General features: G+C 40.0%; 1 protein-coding gene across 12 annotated transcripts in view; it reads right to left on the bottom strand.

Moving 5' to 3' along the window:
• The window catches only part of TIAM2 (TIAM Rac1 associated GEF 2), a 274,765-nt gene that overhangs the window by 112,418 nt on the left and 142,503 nt on the right, over nt 1-19,844 (bottom strand). For 10 of the 12 annotated variants that reach the window (XM_061624187.1, XM_061624191.1, XM_061624185.1 and 7 more), the window contains 2 exons: nt 15,190-15,261; nt 3,845-4,012 (listed from right to left, as the gene is read on the bottom strand). In XM_061624187.1, the coding sequence (XP_061480171.1) occupies nt 3,845-4,012; nt 15,190-15,261 (240 nt within the window). The remainder of the gene's footprint in view (nt 1-3,844; nt 4,013-15,189; nt 15,262-19,844) is intronic. The other 2 variants (XM_061624194.1, XM_061624196.1) reach the window with 2 other exon arrangements.

Here is a 19,844-nt window from a genome sequence, read left to right as displayed (position 1 = left end):
GCTGTAATATTACTTCCTGCACATAAAATTAACTATCTGGTAAGGTGTGTAAATAAACTTTGAACCATGTTCTCTTCCTCAGATTAAATTGACATCTGTTAGTTTCTACATATCTTCCAGATAGCTTAGTTCTGCTCAGCCCAACATGCACATCTGATATATAAAATGTGTATGTGCACACAGGCTGTTAAGGGTGTTCTGTATGAGTTGCACTTTTTATTACCAATTTCCTCCAAGATCATGAAACACCACCTATTTTTCACAAGTTATGTTATCTCCAGAAAGCGAAGTAATGGAAAAGGGAATACTTCCCTCAAGATATTGTCCTTACAGAGTGAAACTCTTGAGGTACTATTGCTTACACTCTTGAGATATAATTGAGGTTGCACTGATCTTTTTTTTCAAGCATCATTTTAAACAGCTGAAACAAAACAGACTGTACATCCAATAAGACATAGGGGTGGTTCCTATCATGCTCTTACATACTTGGAAGAAGTCCTTCCATATACAGAAGGGCCTTTGATCCAGTGGAGATTGCCACTAATGGAAGGGGAGAAATCCTTTTTTTGCTGATTTGTCCTTCCCTCCATGCAACCTCCCATACTGTTTGGAGGGGTCCCTCACTCTGCAGAGCAGATCAGAGGGTGCAGGAGGCTTCAAGTGGTTCTGGTGAAAATTGCCTTTCTTCCCTCTGTTAGCGAGTGATGAGAATGCCCTTTCTGCAAGTGGAACTCTGCTCACGGGATTGTATCTCCACCCTGCAGAATTGTCTACATGTTATTCAGGTGAACAAAGTAATTTAGCAAGGTCAACATGGTTTGTAAGTAGAATGTCATCTTCTTAATTATCTTTAAATGTGTATTTCTTGGATGTATCACATTAATAAAAAGTTCCAGCACAACCAATAAAGGAGCATAAGACATGGATGAGCAAATACCTGGAAATGGCAAGATTCTTGCATAATTTGTATTGATTTATTTTCAGCTATGAGCTGTTACAACTGGCAGAAAATTTGTCAGACAAAAAAGTACCTATAAGTAGGTATACAAATAAAACATTTTAGTAGATGTTGATAACCACAACTATTACTGCTGTAGATGACCAAGTTTTTATTTACAGAATTTCAGTGGATCTTTGATGCTACAAATAAAGCAACTTTCCTGGTTTATTTGTTTAGGCAAACAAGTAATGGAATAGAAGTGAAATCCACAAAACTCTATTAATTGTCCACCACTAAAATAAAATATATTAAATATATATTTAGATAAAATAGATCTAAAATATATTAAGACACAATGAAACAGCAATAAAAAGAACAACATATCCAAATTTGTATTATTGTAAATAAAATCAACTAATTCATAATACCATCCATTATTTAAAAGACGTGTATGTGAAATCACTGCATTAACAACATGTATTTTGATTTTGTCTTCTTCAGCAGTTTATACTTGTTAAGGAGAACTGCCAGATATGCTCAGTACATTGAAATGTACACTGTTGAAGATGACTATAGCCTGGTTCACCTCATGATATCAGACTGCTATTGTTTATCATACTGAAAGTGATCGATGAGCTTACAGACCCGCTCCTTCCCCTTTCCCTTTCATGACTGGCTTTGGCAAAGCTCTCCTAATCTTTCCCTGTAGTTTAATGGTTCCTCTAATTCAGGATCAGATCTTAGTCTCATATCCTGGTTTTGAAGGAGCTCTTAAACCACAGTTTCCTGGTTTGCAAGGTTGAAGAGAAGATACAGTCCACCTTTGATGAGTAAGGTGAGGTGCAGAGAGAAGGGCAAGAGCAAGGAGGGAGCAGGCAGGGACATGGCTCATTCCACATTCTGCAAACCATGGATCAAGACCATGTCACTTGAACGTGGTATATGATGAGTTCAAATATTACAGCGATTACTGTGACTATGCATTTGTATTTTAAAAGAATATATTATAAGTAAAAGAATATATTCTATGATAAAGCAGTAGGTTTAAAGAAACGTATTGTAAAACATTTGGATGTGTTGGTCTGTTTAATATTCCTGCATTAATATATTTTCTATTCATTATCCTTGCTCTGATATTTGTATGTACCATATAGAAACACATTAATCTGATTTGCAGTAATCTTTTGTTGAATCTAAATATAAAAAAATCTAGAAATCTTATTCTTATCCAAGTATAAGAATGACAAGTTAGCAGGTCATGGGGAAGATCCTCAGCTGCATCTACTCCACAGACACAATCAGATACCTTAAATACAACAGGAGTTAAGCAACCTATGCCTCCCCCTTTTGCCCTTATCTACTACCCTTGGACCACACACAAATGCAAAACATACACAAACATTCAAACACCAAGTTGCACTAAACAATGAAGATTCCCGACACTCACCAGAGAAGTACAGAAATGTAAGAAAAAAGAACCAGGAAGGATGTAGCAGAAAGGAGTCATCATTAAGAGACTGCTTATAAAAAACATTAAAAGTATTCAAACAGAAAAAAAGATAAAATAGAAAAAAGTTTTAATTGAAAAAGAAATCAAAGTTAGATCAATGAAGTGACATATACAAAAGGGGAAAACAGTATCCATACACAAATATTTTACCACAACATAGTGACAAAGTAATGTTTTCATTAGATGTTATGTAGATGTTTTTATTATCGTTCTTATCTGAGGGGTCCCTTGTTTAACTATTTTTCTCAAAACCTTTCCCTCAGGTTTCAGGTCTCTCACACCACCCAGTGGCACAGCCTATAATAGCTTGCTCATGACAGCTTGCCTTTTCCCTTCCTTATTACTTCAGAAAATAGTAAACACAAATATTAAGATACTAAAGTCCATTGTCAGTAATATGAGCAATAAAAAAACTCTTTGTAGTGTCTTGGTATAAATAAAGCTGAACATATTTACATCTGGTAGTGATGTCAGGAAAAAGCCTGATTTTTATTCTTTTTGTTCTGCTGTATAACCATGGACAGTTAATTTACAGACAGCTTTCTATGGACAGCTCCCCTAGCTTAAAAGGAAAGCTGGAACAGTATTGAACTAGGCTGAGCTGTTGATAAGACTAAACTTAAATTGGGAATCTCAAACTAGTGAGATTTATCAGTTGATGATGCCTGGACACAGACAAGGTGCTTGCAACGATGTGGCCAGCAACATGTCCTCTCAACCTTTGCCCTTCTTGACTTATTAAAGCTTGCTGAGGGGGTTTGACCAAATGGATCCAGGAGATGGTCAAAGAGTCACTGCAGGAGGGAATGGTTCCAGCTGTCCTGAAAGAGGCGGTTTTAGCCATTTTCATATACTGTGCTCAATGATGTAAGATTTTTAATTGTATTTTTATTGCTTCTTTTATTTCTTGTATTGTATTAAATTCCAATTTTAATACCATAAGATACAATTTAAGAAATAAAAGAAGCAATAAAAATACAACTGAAAATCAACATGACTATTTAATGCATATATGCCACGAACCACCTGAGTGAAGTTCACAGACCTTGGGTGGTTCATGGACCACAGTTTGGGAACCCCTAATCTAAAATAATACTTTAGTGGCTTTTGAGAGAGGAAATGGTTTGGCTTTCTGAATCAATCTATTATAGTACATTTTGATATCATATGATTTAAAATTTCTCATATTTTGTTTCACTGTTATATCTCTGTCTACTAAACTGAAAAAGTCAATCTGTTTAGAGACAGAATAATATAGTGCTTTAAGATCTGATGTGCCATTGTATCAGCGAAGACAGAACCTGTTAGCCATGTCTTCATCCTTACCATTTGCAAGGATATAGTAGCTGTGACCTAAGCAGTGGGATTAACTATTAAGGTGAAGAATTGCATACCTTGCATGCCAGAGCCAAAACATCATCTACTCTGTGTTCTGGTTTGAGAGCTAACATTATTTCTTGGCCATCAGGAAAGTGAACAAATGATTGGATGTCCCAGGCACTTTCTTTTGCAGAACTTTCTGGAGCTGAACAGTGCACATTTAGAAATTCATCTACTTTCTGCTGGAAAAACAACAACATTTTAGTAAAGTAATATCACTCATATATTGTTATTTGCTTACTGACAATTTTCAAACCAAGAGTCCATGGTTTCCTAACAACAACAAAAGTTATGCATATTTGAGCAAAAAAATCTTAATTTCACATATACAGGGTCTGAGCTGGCAGTGACTGAGCAGGGACGAGACCTTGGGGTTGTAGTGGATAGCTCGATGAAGATGTCATCCAAGTGTGCAGCAGCTGTGAAGAAGGCAAATTCCATGCTAGTGATCATTAGGAAAAGTATTGAACATAAAACTGCCAATATCATAATGCCGTTATATAAATCTCTAGTGCAGCTGCATTTGGAATACTGTGTACAGTTCTGGTTGCCTCACCTCAAAAAGGATATAGTAGAGTTGGAAAAGGTTCAGAAAAGGGCAACCAAAATGATCAAGGGGATAGAGCAACTTCCCTATGAGGAAAGTTATTTGGGGCTTTTTAGTTTAGATAAAAGGTGAGTCAGAGGTGACATGATAGAAGCGTATAAAATTATGCATGGCATGGAGAGAGTGGATACAGAAGAGTTTTTCTCCCTCTCTCGTAACACAAGAATTCATGGATATCAAATGAAGCTGAATGTTGGAAGATTCAGGACAGACAAAAGAAAGTACTTCTTCACACCGTGCATAGTTAAACTATGGAACTTGCTCCCACTAGAGGCAGTGAAGGCCATCAAATTAGATGGATTTAAAAGAGGATTGGGGGGGGAAACATAGAGGAAAAGGCTATCAATGGCTGCTAACCATGATTGCTATGCTCTGCCTCCATAAGAGGAGGCAATATGCTTCCAAATACCAGTTGCTGGAAACCGCAGGAGGGGAGAGTGCACTTTGCACTTAGGTCCTGCTTGTGAGTTTCCAGTGGGCAACTGGTTGCCCACTGTGAGAACAAGATACCTGGACTAGACAGCCATTGGCCTGATCCAGCAGGCTTTTCTTATATTCTTATAGGAATTGAAATCACTTTTATTTCAATTATATGATGTCACTTCATGCCATGTTTATACAGATAAGTCATGCCCAACTTGCATATTACATTACATACAAATTCAATCATTGTGCTGATCATACGGCCTTGAGCACTCAAGAGTTGGAAAGGATATAAATTCCATTAAATGTCCTCTGCTCTCAAAATGATTCATTCTGTGTGTGGGGGGGGAGGTTCATGTGAGAAAACTATATATAAGAATTTTATAATTTATTCAAGAGACTTTAGAGGTTCCAATTTCTATAAGAAATTTCATCAGCAGAGGGCAGTCTGGTTCAATACCAGAGGGATACACAAATAGAATGCTGGGCGTTTTCAATTTTTAAGGCTTTTTTTTTTACCTCCCCAATATTCAAATCTCAACTACCACTATCAAAACCATACCACTTTCACATTTAGACTATGACAAGAGAAACAAGACTACCAATTGGAGAAGACAATATTGTAGGATAGTGTACATATTTGTATGCAAACCACTTCGATGACACTTAAGAATGCATGTCTGTCTTCACTCTACAAATTGATTTCTCTTTTGCACTAACTTGGAACCATGTTCAATCTAGAGGAATGTGATGACAGTTGCTCTAAAAACAAGTGTCTAAAAGCAATGCCTAACATTCACGTAGACATGAATCTTCACAAACTGTTTTAGGTTAATGTTACCAGGGATAAGTAAATTATTTTAAAAATCTAAGTTTTGATTGTGTTTGGAGACATCCTGTGTGTGAGATAGAGATAACATTGTGTGTGTGTGTGTGTGTGTGTGTGTGTGTGTGTGTGTGTGTGTGTGTGTGTGTGTGTGTGTGTGTGTGTGAGAGAGAGAGAGAGAGAGAGAGAGAGAGAGAGAGAGAGAGAGAGAGAGAGAGAGAGAGAGAGAGAGAGTTTAAAAAAGATGTGTTGGTTGTGTGTAGAAGACAGTTGCTACATAGGTCTACATTTTCCATCTTTGAATCTGAGGGGTTTGTTTTTCCCCACAATATTTTATTCATTCATCCCCATGCAGATATCTGACAACACATTCAGTTTTCCAGAAATCTATGCCAGGGTTGTAGAGTGTACTATGTTATGCCACAGTGTTGCCTGAAGAGCAGTTGGTTACATTATGATTTTCCTGTCTTTGTTTTGTTACATTTTTATATGAAACACCTCAGAGAACCTGCATGGAACATTTAACACAGCTGTGCTTCACTGAACTCATCAGGAAATCTCTTGTAACGGTTTGATTTTATTTTTCTTCAAAATTTCCTAACAAAATAGGCTTGTTTCCAACCTCAGTGGTTTTGCCAGTTACAATGAATCACTTCTATTTTGTTAGTTGTTGGATGAGAAATCAAGACTCTAGAAACTCCTGCAAATCCACAGACACTTACTTAACTCCTTTATATATTTATATAGATAGAATGCCCAATCTTATTCATTTAGCAGACATAAGACTACAGGCTCATATAGCAACGCAGGTTCCATAGGAAGAATAATTTGGCTTTGAAATCCAGGTTCATTATAAAATTATAGACTTTTCCAGCTGTCCTCAAAACCACTGGGCACATATGAGCAACTATTCAAATTCATTTTAGAAATACATGATATGTGCAATCATATGCAGGGAGGAAAGGTACAGTGATATGAAAGGACAATGGAAATTCAAAAGACAAGCTTTTGTCCAAGTCTAAAGAGATACCTTAAAAAGTTATCACTTTAAATGCAGACTTATCAATCTTGTGTAAAACAATGCAATCACATCCATTCAAACAGCCCGGGGCACAAGAAGGTTAGATAAGAGACCTATTTATAAGCCTTTTCAGTCTTAGGTGAAAGGAGTTTTGAAAGTATGTAGTGTCAATTGGTACACATTGTTGTTTTTGTTGGAAAAATGTCTTTTAAGAAAATAATTTAAGATCTGCTCTTAAAATTTAAGAATGATCCAGTACAGGGATTTACCAGGAAACTGGGTATTAGATGGAGGCTGCACTTCCAGTGCCAAGAAAAAAGAAAGTTAAAGGACTTAGCCTAACTTTGGAATAACATGAAGGCCTGGAGCCCTGCTGAGTAGCACTGAGAAGATCCCTGAAATGATGCACGGCCAGCTTTGCTTATGATATTACTGAAGTGTTCACTCATTAAAAGCTTTTCAGTTATGACAGCTGGTTTGGTCCTGAAGCCGACTCACACCAGAGGAAATCTACATGACAATTTTGTCTTGCAGAGGAAAAATGAATATTTCTACCGCATGTCCACCAACGGGTGGTGGCAGTGGAGGGGAATACAAAGATGATATCCTAATAGCTGGTGATGATGGGGGAGAATCAATCAAAACATTATTTTGATTTATACTTGATTTCTCCACATGGGATTAAAGACTATAGATATTCAATTTTTTTGGAGACTAATCTGTATCAAGTTATGACCAACACATTTGAAATGAATATTTAGTAGATGTGCCCTCAGTTACTTGTTTGATGAGGGTTAGATAAATATTTACCGTATCAATGAAAAGTTAAGCTCTGCCCCAAAGAATGTAAGCTATGACTTGCTAGTAATTTCACACACACATGGCTTCCTAACCCTTTTTGGCTACAAAATGTATTAAATGGCTCACTAGGATAGGGATGTGCTAAAATTCCACCCAATTTGGATTTGGTGCCAAATTTTCCAATAATTTGCTTATTCTCTATTGTTGCAGATCAGATTTTTATGTAGCAATTTTCCATGCCTATTTTCAAAAATATCAAAAATATCAGTATTTCCTTTCATTTATCAACATTTCTTTCCTTTATTGATATTTCATTTCAAAATATAGGTATTAATATCAATATTTTTATCAGTAAAAAAAACAGATTGGTAAAAACAGCAGCTAGCAGACAAAGAACAAACTCAAACTGATACCAGCCTGTTAGGTCAACAGAATGGCAGCGGCCAAACAATCCTATCTCTAGCTATTGATTAAGTTCAGTTGCTTTGGATAGTCAAACAGGCACTTAACTCCCTCTATCTTCCTGCATAACATATGAAAATAGTGGTCACATACCTCCATATTACAGCCACCATCCAATAGTCACACGTTTGATATAAGGAGAGCTTAGTGATACTTGCCAGTAAGTTGAGCAAATTCTCCTATCAGCAATAGCCTACAATTGTGGCATGGTTGCTGGGTTCCCAGCATTAGTAATGTGACTGAAAGGAAAGATTCCTCCATTCCACTGCATGAGAAGCAAGTAGCTTCTCAGAAAACCCCTCCCCCCCAAAAAAAAACAGCCACCTGAACAGGCCTGATGTATGATCCCTTATCATCACTTCTTGCTTAGAACGGATTGTTAAGTCACCCAGTACAATTCATTATTAGTAACATAAAAATAAGAGCTAAAGAGATCATTTCAGACGATTATATGTAAATGTACAATGCTGACTATGCAGTCCGTGAGGCAGCCCTGGGAAGGTCTGTGCTTCAGCAATGAGAAGTTTATTTCTTCCCACCAACTGTGCCGTCACATAATAGCATGAGAACATAAGCAGAAATTCAGTTTTATATCCAGTTACTACTAAGTGGAAGCAACTCCATACAGGCTGGTACAGTATTGCACTAAGAAATATTTGCACAAAAATGGAACAGCATTTGCCCAAAATTACTTCAATGAACAACATTCCTCCATATCTCCTGAATAAATAGTTTCTAGATGAGTATGTATAAGTCAAGCGTCTAATAGAAACAATCAAGTCCACTCACTAATTATCAACCAAGTACTTGACCCTGTCAATGCCCATGTCTGTGTATATACTCAGAGCAAGAAGCAGGAGCTTTATTTGATCCTACTTTTATCCTCCTAAGAGGACAGTTTCTGATTTTGAAACATAACGCTGTGCTCCAGTGACATACCTAAGAAATAAAAAGAGCTAGGTCTATCCCAGAAAAACCTGACAACATAAACGTGTACAGAGTTGTGAATCTAGTATCTGAAACTGACCAGAGCATAGCCATCAGGTCCAAGGTATACTGGCTTCAGAGCATGGTAGTTAGCTACAGAGCACATTGGCTCCCTATTCCTGCTTGCTTTTATGCCACTTTTCACAAGTAACACCATGAATTCATTCTGCTTCCAATACCGTTGTTAAATATGTAAAAAAAATTCTTTTAACATATTACAGTATTCAAATATGTTCTAGAGAAACCTTGCATACTCTGAAAGGTTATCAAAGGTTCCTCAATGAGATCAGTAAGGGTGGACAAGTTTCCCTGAAAGACCGCTTGCCCACTTAGTGTTGATTTTCCTCTGTAATGCTCAGAGTTCAGATAATTATAAACCGCTTGAACTGATCATGTGTCCCAGAATGCAGCACAATGTGCAGCAGGCACTCAACGGTTCCTTGGCAGAGAAGCTGATGTAAAAGGTTTCCCCAGAGATAGGGAGTTTGGAAACCACTGCCCTACAGTAATATAGAACTGGAGAGCTACCAAGGATGTAGTCTGTCCCTGAAAAAAAAACACTGTGTGTAGTATTACTGTAAAGGAAAAACAGTCACATTTTAACAACATCCACGATGTAAGTGTGACAATACTGTGCAGCTGCAGGAAATGCAAAAAGCTATTTAAGTGCCTCCTAGAGCCTTGTAACCCCCTTTAGGATCAGAGCTTGGAAAAGTTACTTTTTTGAACTACAACTCCCATCAGCCCCAGCCAGCATGGCCACTGGATTGGGCTGATGGGAGTTGTAGTTCAAAAAAGTAACTTTTCCAAGCTCTGTTTAGGATGCACACCTTAATGTGGTGAGGGGGTTTGAGAGTGTTGAAGAAGCTGAGAGCAATGCCGTCAGGAGTCTCGACCAAGAGGCTAGACTCCTAGCAGGGGCACCCAAGGCAGAATGGTCAAAGCGGAGACACAAGACTAAGATGCATCCAAACTCAGAGGAAGGCAATGGTAAACCACCTCTGAATACCTCTTACCACGGAAACCCTATGAACAGAGTATCCAAAATGCAACACAAGATAGTGCTGGAAGATGAGACCCCCCAGGTCAGAAGGCACTCACTGAGCTACTGGGGAAGAACAAAGGACAAGTATGAGTAGTGCTGTGATTAATGATGCAGCTGGGTCAAAGCCGAAAGTAAGCCCAAAGGCTGATGCGCACAGTCTGGAGTTGTATGACGCACACAACAGGAACATGGAATGTGAGAAGCATGAACCAGGGAAAGTTACAAATTGTCAAGCAAGAAATGGAGCGTATCAACATTAAGAACATAAGAAGAGTCTGTTGGATCAGGCCAGTGGCCCATCTAGTCCAGCATCCTGTTCTCACAGTGGCCAACCAGGTGCCTGGGGGAAGCCCGCAAGCAGGACCCGAGTGCAAGAACACTCTCCCCTCCTGAGGCTTCCAGCAACTGGTCTTCAGAAGCATGCTGCCTCTGACTAGGGTGGTAGAGCACAGCCATCATGGCTAGTTGCCATTGATAGCCCTGTCCTCCATGATTTTGTCTAATCTTCTTTTAAAGCCATCCAAGCTGGTGGCCATTACTGCATCTTGTGGGAGCAAATTCCATAGTTTAACTATGCGCTGAGTAAAGAAGTACTTCCTTTTGTCTGTCCTGAATCTTCCAACATTCAGCTTCTTTGAATGTCCACGAGTTCTAGTATTATGAGAGAGGGAGAAGAACTTTTCTCTATCCACTTTCTCAATGCCATGCATAATTTCATACACTTCTATCATGTCTCCGCTGACCCGCCTTTTCTCTAAACTAAAAAGCCCCAAATGCTGCAACCTTTCCTCGTCAGGGAGTTGCTCCATCCCCTTGATCATTCTGGTTGCCCTCTTCTGAACCTTTTCCAACTCTATAATATCCTTTTTGAGATGAGGCGACCAGAACTGTACACAGTATTCCAAATGCGGCCGCACCATAGATTTATACAACGGCATTATGATATCGGCTGTTTTATTTTCAATACCTTTCCTAATTATCCCTAGCGTGGAATTTGTCTTTTTCACAGCTGCCGCACACTGGGTCAACATTTTCATCGTGCTGTCCACTACAACCCCGAGGTCTCTCTCCTGGTCGGTCACCGCCAGTTCAGACCCCATGAGCGTATATGTGAAATTCAGATTTTTTGCTCCAATATGCATAATTTTACACTTGCTTATGTTGAATTGCATTTGCCATTTTTCTGCCCATTCACTCAGTTTGGAGAGGTCTTTTTGGAGCTCTTCGCAATCCCTTTTTGTTTTAACAACCCTGAACAATTTAGTGTCATCAGCAAACTTGGCCACTTCACTGCCCACTCCTAATTCAAGGTCATTAATGAACAAGTTGAAAACTACAGGTCCCAATACTGATCCTTGAGGGACTCCACTTTCTACAGCCCTCCATTGGGAGAACTGTCCGTTTATTCCTACTCTCTGCTTTCTGCTTCTTAACCAATTCCTTATCCACAAAAGGACCTCTCCTCTTATTCCATGACTGCTAAGCTTCCTCAGAAGTCTTTGGTGAGGTACCTTGTCAAACGCTTTTTGGAAGTCTAAGTACACTATGTCCACTGGATCACCTCTATCTATATGCTTGTTGACACTCCCAAAGAATTCTAATAGGTTACTGAGACAGAACTTTCCCTTGCAGAAGCCATGTTGGCTCTGCTTCAGCAAAGCTTGTTCTTCTATGTGCTTAGTTAATCTAATCTAATACTTTCTACCAGTTTTCCAGGGACAGAAGTTAAGCTAACTGGCCTGTAATTTCCGGGATCCCCTCTGGATCCCTTTTTGAAGATTGGCGTTACATTTGCCACTTTCCAGTCCTCAGGCATGGAGGAGGACCTGAGGGACAAGTTACATATTTTAGTTAGCAGATCAGCAATTTCACATTTGAGTTCTTTGAGAACTCCCGAGTGGATGCCATCCGGGCCCGGTGATTTGTCAGTTTTTATATTGTCCATTAAGCCTAGAACTTCCTCTCTCGTTACCACTATTTGTCTCAGTTCCTCAGAATCCATTCCTGCAAATGTTAGTTCAGGTTCAGGGATCTGCCCTATATCTTCCACTGTGAAGACAGATGCAAAGAATTCATTCAGCTTCTCTGCAATCTCCTTATCGTTCTTTAGTACGCCTTTGACTCCCTTATCATCCAAGGGTCCAATTGCCTCCCTAGATGGTCTCCTGCTTTGAATGTATTTATAGAATTTTTTGTTGTTGGTTTTTATGTTCTTAGCAATGTGCTCCTCAAATTCTTTTTTAGCATCCCTTATTGTCTTCTTGCATTTCTTTTGCCAGAGTTTGTGTTCTTTTTTATTTTCTTCATTCGGACAAGACTTCCATTTTCTGAAGGAAGACTTTTTGCCTCTAAGAGCTTCATTACAATACTTGGCATGAGTGAATTAAAATGGACGGGAATGGGACATTTTCAATCAGGCAACTACAAAATATTCTATGCAGGAAATGAGAAATTAAAAAGAAACGGGGTTGCTTTAATAGTGAGAAGTGATGTAGCAAAAGCAATTACGAGCTACAGTGCAAGGTCTCAGTGAGTGATATCAATGAGATTAAACGGGAAACCTATTAACATAACCATCATACAAGTCTATGCTCCAATGGCAAACACAGAAGAAGAGGAATTGGAGAGATTTTATGCAGATTTTATCAGAGGAAATTGATCACACACCAAAACAAGATGTGATGATAATCATGGGAGACTGGAATGCAAAAGTAGGGAACAGAGAAGAACTAGGAATTGTGGGGAAATGGGGCTTAGGAGACAGAAATGAAGCAGGAGAAAGACTTATTGAATTCTGTGAAGCCAATAATTTGTTTCTTGTGAACACATTTTTTGAGCAACCGAAAAGACGACTGTACACGTGGACATTACCAGATGGTCAATATAGGAATCAAATTGATTATATAGTTGGTAACAGAAGATGGAGACGTTCCATACTTTCTGTGTAAACAAGGCCAAGAGCAGACTGCGGTACAGATCATGAACTGGTCGTATTGAAAATCAGAGTAAAGCTAAACAAGAACAACAAAGCAATCGTAATGCCAAAATAAAATTTAAATAACATCCCAGAAGAATATAAAGATGAAATAAGGAACAGATTTGAGGCTTTAAACAGTTGACATAGAATCAGAAGAACTATGGAGTGAAGTCAGATACATGATCAGGGAAGAATGCAAAAACACAATACCTCTAGTTAAAAAGAGAGAAAGACCACAATGGATGACTGAAGAAATTCTTAAAATGGTTAAAGAGAGAAGGAAAGCAAAAGCAAAAGGAGATAGAAACACAGTCAGAACCCTAAATGCAACAGTACAGCAACTAATACGTAGGGACAAGGAGAACTATTACAATAGTTATTGTATAGAAATAGAAGAGTGCAACAAAAAGGGTAGAACAAGAGCCCTATTCCAAAAGATTAGAGAAATGAAAGGGAAATTTAAACCAAGAGTAGGGATGCTGAATAATCAACAGGGGAACACACTAACTGACCGAGATGAAATAAAAGGAAGATGGAAACAATACACTGAAGAACTCTATAAACGAGATGCCAGGATGACAGATTAATTCAAGAACCAGAAATTTTAGAATGTGAGATGAAAGCTGCTCTTAAAATACTTGGAAGAAACAAATCACCAGGAACGGATGGCATACCAATGGAGTTGCTACAAGCTACTGAGACTGAATCAGTCCAAATTTTGACAAAAATCTGTCAAGAAATATGGAAAACTAAACAATGGCCCACAGACTGGAAACATTCAATATACATCCCAATTCCAAAGAAAAGGGATTCCAGGGAATGCAGTAATTATCGAACTATTGCCTTAATATCCCATGCAAGTAAAGTAATCCTCAAGAGGCTACAACAAAGGCTCTCGCCATATATGGAGCGAGAAATGCCAGACGTCCAAGCTGGATTTAGAAAGGGAAGTGGTACCAGAGATCATATCGCAAACATATGTTGGATAATGGAACAGACCAAGGAATTTCAGAAGGAAATCACCCTGTGCTTTATAGATTACAGAAAAGCCTTTGACTGTGTAGATCATGAAAAACGATTGAATGATTTAAAAGAAATGGGGGTGCCATAGCATCTGACTGTCCTGATGCGCAACCTATACAGACAGAATATGGAGAAACCAATTGGTTCACCATCAGAAAGGGTGTGAGACAGGGGTGTATGTTTAATCCATATGCAGAACATATCATATGGAAAGGGGGATTGGACAAAGAGGAAGGACATGTGAAAATTAAATTAATAATTTAAGATATGCAGACAATACCATACTACTAGCAGAAACCAGTAATTATTTGAAACGAATGCTGATGAAAGTTCAAGAGGAAAGCACAAAAGCAGGACTACAGCTGAACGTCAAAAAGACTAAAGTAATGTGACAACAGAAGATTTATTACAGTTGACAACGAGGACATTGAACTTGTCAAGGATTATCAATACCTTGGCACAAAATGGAGACAACAGTCAAGAAATCAGAAGGAGGCTAGGACTGGGGAGGGTAGCTATGAGAGAACTAGAAAAGGTTCTTAAATGCAAAGATGTATCATTGAACACTAAAGTCAGGATCATTCAGGCCACGGTATTCCCAATCTCTATGTATGGATGTGAAAGTTGGACAGTGAAAAAAGCAGATAAGAGAAAAATCAACTCATTCGAAATGTGGTGTTGGAGGAGAGCTCTGCGGATACCATGGACTGCGAAAAAGACAAATAATTGGATGTTAGAACAAATTAAACCAGAACTGTCACTAGAAGCTAAAATGATGAAATTGAGGTTATCATACTCCGGACACATCATGAGAAGACATGATTCACTTGAAAAGACAATAATGCTGGGAAAAACAGAAGGGAGTAGAAGAAGAGGAAGGCCAAACAAGATTGATTCCGTAAAGGAAGCCACAAACCTGAACTTACAAGATCTGAACAGGGTGGTTCACGACAGATGCTCTTGGAGGTCACTGATTCATAGGGTCGCCATAAGTCATAATCGACTTGAAGGCACATAACCACAACAAAGAGCCTTGTAAGGGGAGAACAGAGTAATGTTGTTTTGGAGGGGGTGGGGGAACAGACCAAATAAGAACCCTCTACAGCTTGATTCTTTTTCATATATATATAGCAATTAAGAAATATATTAAGAAAGTATGATAGATAGTGCAGTGCAAGTTATCTTACCTCAATAGAATTACTGGAATTCTGAAGTAGCTGTGTTCCAGTAAATCCATGCCCTCCAGTTGAGTCAAAAATCTAATTAAAAAGAAACACAGAATAATATATACAAAGTATTTCATAGCATAACTGTTCTGCATGCACAAAAAAGGGGGAAAGGTTAATGAACTATAGATCAGTAAAGCTGAACAACTGTGTAATAGTTAGCTATTTTTGACTTTGGGTGCAAACATTGCTTCCATTCCCTACACCCAAAATTCACATGCACACTACATAATGCTACCAGGAAACTGTCCAGAGAGCAAAGAGCAGTTTACACCAGCCCTGGACCTTTGGGGGAATTGTGCTAGCCAAGCAGCCAACACAAATAGGTGCCAGGCAAGCTCTTAAGGCCATGGCACTGGCTTTTCCAGGGTCCTCCTGCTATCTAGTTCCTAAGCAGACAAATTAGTCTCTTAGCCAAACTCTCCCTTCACACCCAACTCGGAAGAGAGGGACGAGAATGAAGAGAATGCAGTGCTCCTTTTGTCACTGTAATGGATATATCAGGCCTAGAGAAAGCTTACTAGGAGTCCAAATGATCATTGGAGGAAGGACTCTCTCTGGGCCAAATCCCTCCCCCTCAACAATTTGTTGGAAGGAAAGGAAGGCGGGCAAAGGAATAAAGTGGGCAAAGGAATAAAATGTCAGCTCTCACATGTTGTTTCAGGTAGTTAGAGAATTCACTGCAAAAATTATTCTAATTATCAAACTAAAATGCTCTAAAAAAGGGTTTATGACAATTATGTCTTAACCTTTTAGCCATCTATGTTCAAAACATACACCACCAGAGATTGATGTTTATAAATGTCAAATACCAGTGCAAATTATGTAGTACTATACATATATTCTCAAACAACATGGTCAGGATCTTTTCCTTTCAGAAGCTGAACCTAGGTGGCAGAAGGTGATTTACACAGCAGTGGCTAATCCCACGTTATGAATGACAGTAACTAATGACATTTCCGTTTTCTCTGTTGAATAAGACAGAGAACTGAGTGATTTTCTGTGCATTTGACGGGTGGTTTGCACATGAAATTTACAAGTCGCAAGTATAGGATCATGTATTTATTTCCCATGTCCTCTCCCGCTTCATCATGAATAACCCATCACATTTCTACCTGATTAAAACTAACTGGGATTTGCAGCTAGTCAGGTAAATAGCAAACCCTCTAGTACCTTTGAGTGGTAAGTTAGGAATCGGAGGATTTATGACGGTCCTGCCCATTTGGTAGGGGCGGGTTTGCCTACACCCTATTTCTAGGAAGGCTCGGGAAGGTTCCAGAAATTGTGTAAGAGGTCAGGTGGGGTATCTTGACCAATGGGTTAAGGGTTTTGAGCGGCTATATATAGCCTGCTCCGCTTTTAGAGCGTGCCTTTTTTGCCTTGTTGGTAAAGGCTGAGTGACTGGCTTAGTTCTTGCTGCCTCGTGATTCTCCGGGTGATTGAGTCGTTGGTGATTGTATTTGGTGACGAGTTTTATTGCTTTAATTTGTAGCTCCAATTAATTGTGTAGACGGTTTTTCTAGCGAGCGGGGGGGATCCCCCCCGTTTCCCCCCCCTGTTTTTCCTTTACACATCTCCCCCCCTTCCCCTCTACGTTATAACCGCCCATTCCTTGGCGCTAGCAGGGGTTTTGCAAGCTGAGTAGTATTTTGCTTCTATGTTCCCAGTTTTATTTAAAATAAAGGTAATTTTACCCCGATTTTTCGGGGGTTAACGTTGTGTTGCGGCAAGCAGGGCATCTTTAAGCACCCCCCCCAGTTTTCCTCCGCTGATCAGCTGTTGGGCGGGATCAGCTGTGGGTGAGTGAGCTTTGTTTCCTTAGCCTCTCAGCCGTTTGTTTGCCTATTTGAATTTCCCGCTTTTTAGTAGTTAACGTTGTGTTGCGGCAAGCAGGGCATCTTTAAAGCACCCCTCCCCCCAGTTTTCCTCCGCTGATCAGCTGTTGGGCGGGATCAGCTGTGAGGCGGTGAGTGAGCTTTGTTTCCTTAGCCTCACAGCCGTTTGTTTGCCTATTTGAATTTCCCGCTTTTTAGTAGTTAACGTTGTGTTGCGGCAAGCAGGGCATCTTTAAAGCACCCCCCCAGTTTTCCTCCGCTGATCAGCTGTTGGGCGGGATCAGCTGTGAGGCGGTGAGTGAGCTTTGTTTCCTTAGCCTCACAGCCGTTTGTTTGCCTATTTGAATTTCCCGCTTTTTAGTAGTTAACGTTGTGTTGCGGCAAGCAGGGCATCTTTAAAGCACCCCCCCAGTTTTCCTCCGCTGATCAGCTGTTGGGCAGGATCAGCTGTGAGGCGGTGAGTGAGCTTTGTTTCCTTAGCCTCACAGCCGTTTGTTTGCCTATTTGAATTTCCCGCTTCTTAGTAGTTCCCTGGCTTCACTGTTGTTTTCCTATTTAATTATATATCCCCCTTGTTTCAATTAATATTGTACTGGTCTGCATATTAAGTGTTTGGTTTGGGTGAATGATAAATAAATAGTTAAATTTATTAGTATTATTTGAGTTATATAGAAAATTAATTATAATTAAATAAGTTCTTTTATATATTAAGGGAAGTCTATTTAGAAAAATATTTATATTATTATAAAATATTTGGGTAATCGATTGGTATTATAATTTTGCCCCCCCCTATAAATAATAATAATAATAATAATAATAATAATAAATTAATTAAAAATAAAATTTATTTGTTTTTCTTTTAATCGCGATTTAGATTCATTAAAATTTTGTCTGTGTGCAATTGCTTTGCTCACATTGCAGTTTATGGTAAAACTTAATATTGGTTGAATTTCAGTCTTAAGTTGGTTGCACTGTATATTGTGATAATTTTTTATTGTTATTGTTGTACCTTTGCGAGCTTCATAGGAAATCAACATGCCTCCAAAGAAAGTTCAACAAAAGCGAGGGGTTCGGGTGGTTAAGCAGGCGGCTAAGCGCCCCCCTGCATGGCAAGAGTGTCTTTCCTCTGAAGATGAAGATGACATGGGGACAATTCGTGCTCTGGTCGCAAGGGTGGAGGCCCTTGAGGGAGAAGGCAAGCATCCTTCGGAACCAGGGGCTGGGCCTAGTACCGCCCCTTCAGGTAAGAAGTCCGCCCGTTTGGCTGCTAAAAAGACTAAATCTGGAATTATTTCTGATTTGGTCGCCAGAATTGGTTCCCTTGAGGCGGCAGCACCCAGAGATGACTTCAACGTCCCTTCGGTGCAAGCTGGCACATCTGGGGCTTCTTCTGCACTCACCTCTTCCCGCATTCCGGTCTGTGCTGCTGCTGGCATTTCTCAGGATCAACTTCAACAGGTCCAACCAGATATTCATGTTCTGCCTCCTGTTGCCCCGGCTGTTGCTACACCGGCAGTGGTTGCATCGCCAGCTGCCGTTACGGGTGAGTGCCGGGTACCTTTGCATTCCACAGGTGCGCAGGTTCCGCAATTACAACAGTATCCTGCAGCTACCACAGCACTTGGTAGTGCGCAGCATTCACTAGTTTATATGGGTGGGGTATTAGTTCCTCAGCAACCTGTGCTTCCTTGGCCAGCTGCTGCAGTTACCCCCTGGCAACCGTCTGTGGCCTCTGCTGGTGCCTCGGCTGCTCCGCTGCCTCTCCCCTCTGGTGTATATCCACAGGGTGATGCTTCTCTGCCTTTAGGAGATCATTTGCTACCTGCAACTAAGGAAAAGATTTGGCGTGGTGAATATATAGATATATTCACGCTCCTTTTTCGGGAATCTGAAATAAAACCCAAGGAACGTTCAGACATTTCGGAACGGGAGATAGCGATAAAAAAGAAGGTGGATCGCATATGGCCTAATTGGCTTAACGCGTTCACGGTGTATATGGGTGTGATGACTCAGGTTTATCCATCCAGGGCCATGTCTCTGATTAAATACCAGGATATAATTCATAGAGCCTTTAGGGAATTCTCAGGGACCGCGTGGTTGTGGTATGACGAGAATTTTAGGCAAAGGGCGGCTTTGGACCCCACGCTTTGTTGGGACATCGAACATCCTGGGCTTTGGTTGCGGTCTATGACATCAGCCAGACCCGCTTTGGGAGATAGAGCCGATAGTGGGCATCTTTTAGTCAGTGCGCAGACTTCAGCCACTGGTGCCATCCGGGGCTGGCAGCGGGTTCAACCCCCTCAAGTCTGTTGGGCCTTCAACAGTTCGGGACGCTGTTACAGGCGCCCGTGTCGCTTTAGGCACGCATGTGGAATCTGTGGGGGATCTCACCCTAGTTCCACTTGTCAGCGAGCCCGTTCATCTCGTAGGGGTTCAGGGGAACAACCACCTAACGTGGATCTGGCAACAGTGGCAGTACGTCGCAAGGCCAGTAGTCCTATCAGGTTGTTTCCCTTAGCAAGGTTATTGAATAGTTATCCCAATAGATCTGCGGCTAGATGCCTTTGGTATGGTTTTTCGGAGGGTTTTAGGATTCCTTTCGAAGGCCTGAGGGTTCGTACTTCCTCTGCCAACCAGCCTTCTGTTTTGGCACTGGCTTCTGTAGTCCTTGTGAAAATAAAGAAAGAAATAGCTGCTGATCGGATTTCTGGTCCTTTTATTAATCCTCCCTTACCAAATTTGAGGATTTCTCCTATAGGTGTAGTTCCCAAAAAACAGCCT

Source organism: Rhineura floridana, chromosome 4 (genome assembly GCF_030035675.1).
Source record: "Rhineura floridana isolate rRhiFlo1 chromosome 4, rRhiFlo1.hap2, whole genome shotgun sequence".
Lineage (NCBI taxonomy): Eukaryota > Metazoa > Chordata > Lepidosauria > Squamata > Rhineuridae > Rhineura > Rhineura floridana.
The sequence above is the reverse complement of the archived record's forward strand: the minus strand, read 5'-3'. Positions and strand labels throughout refer to the sequence as shown.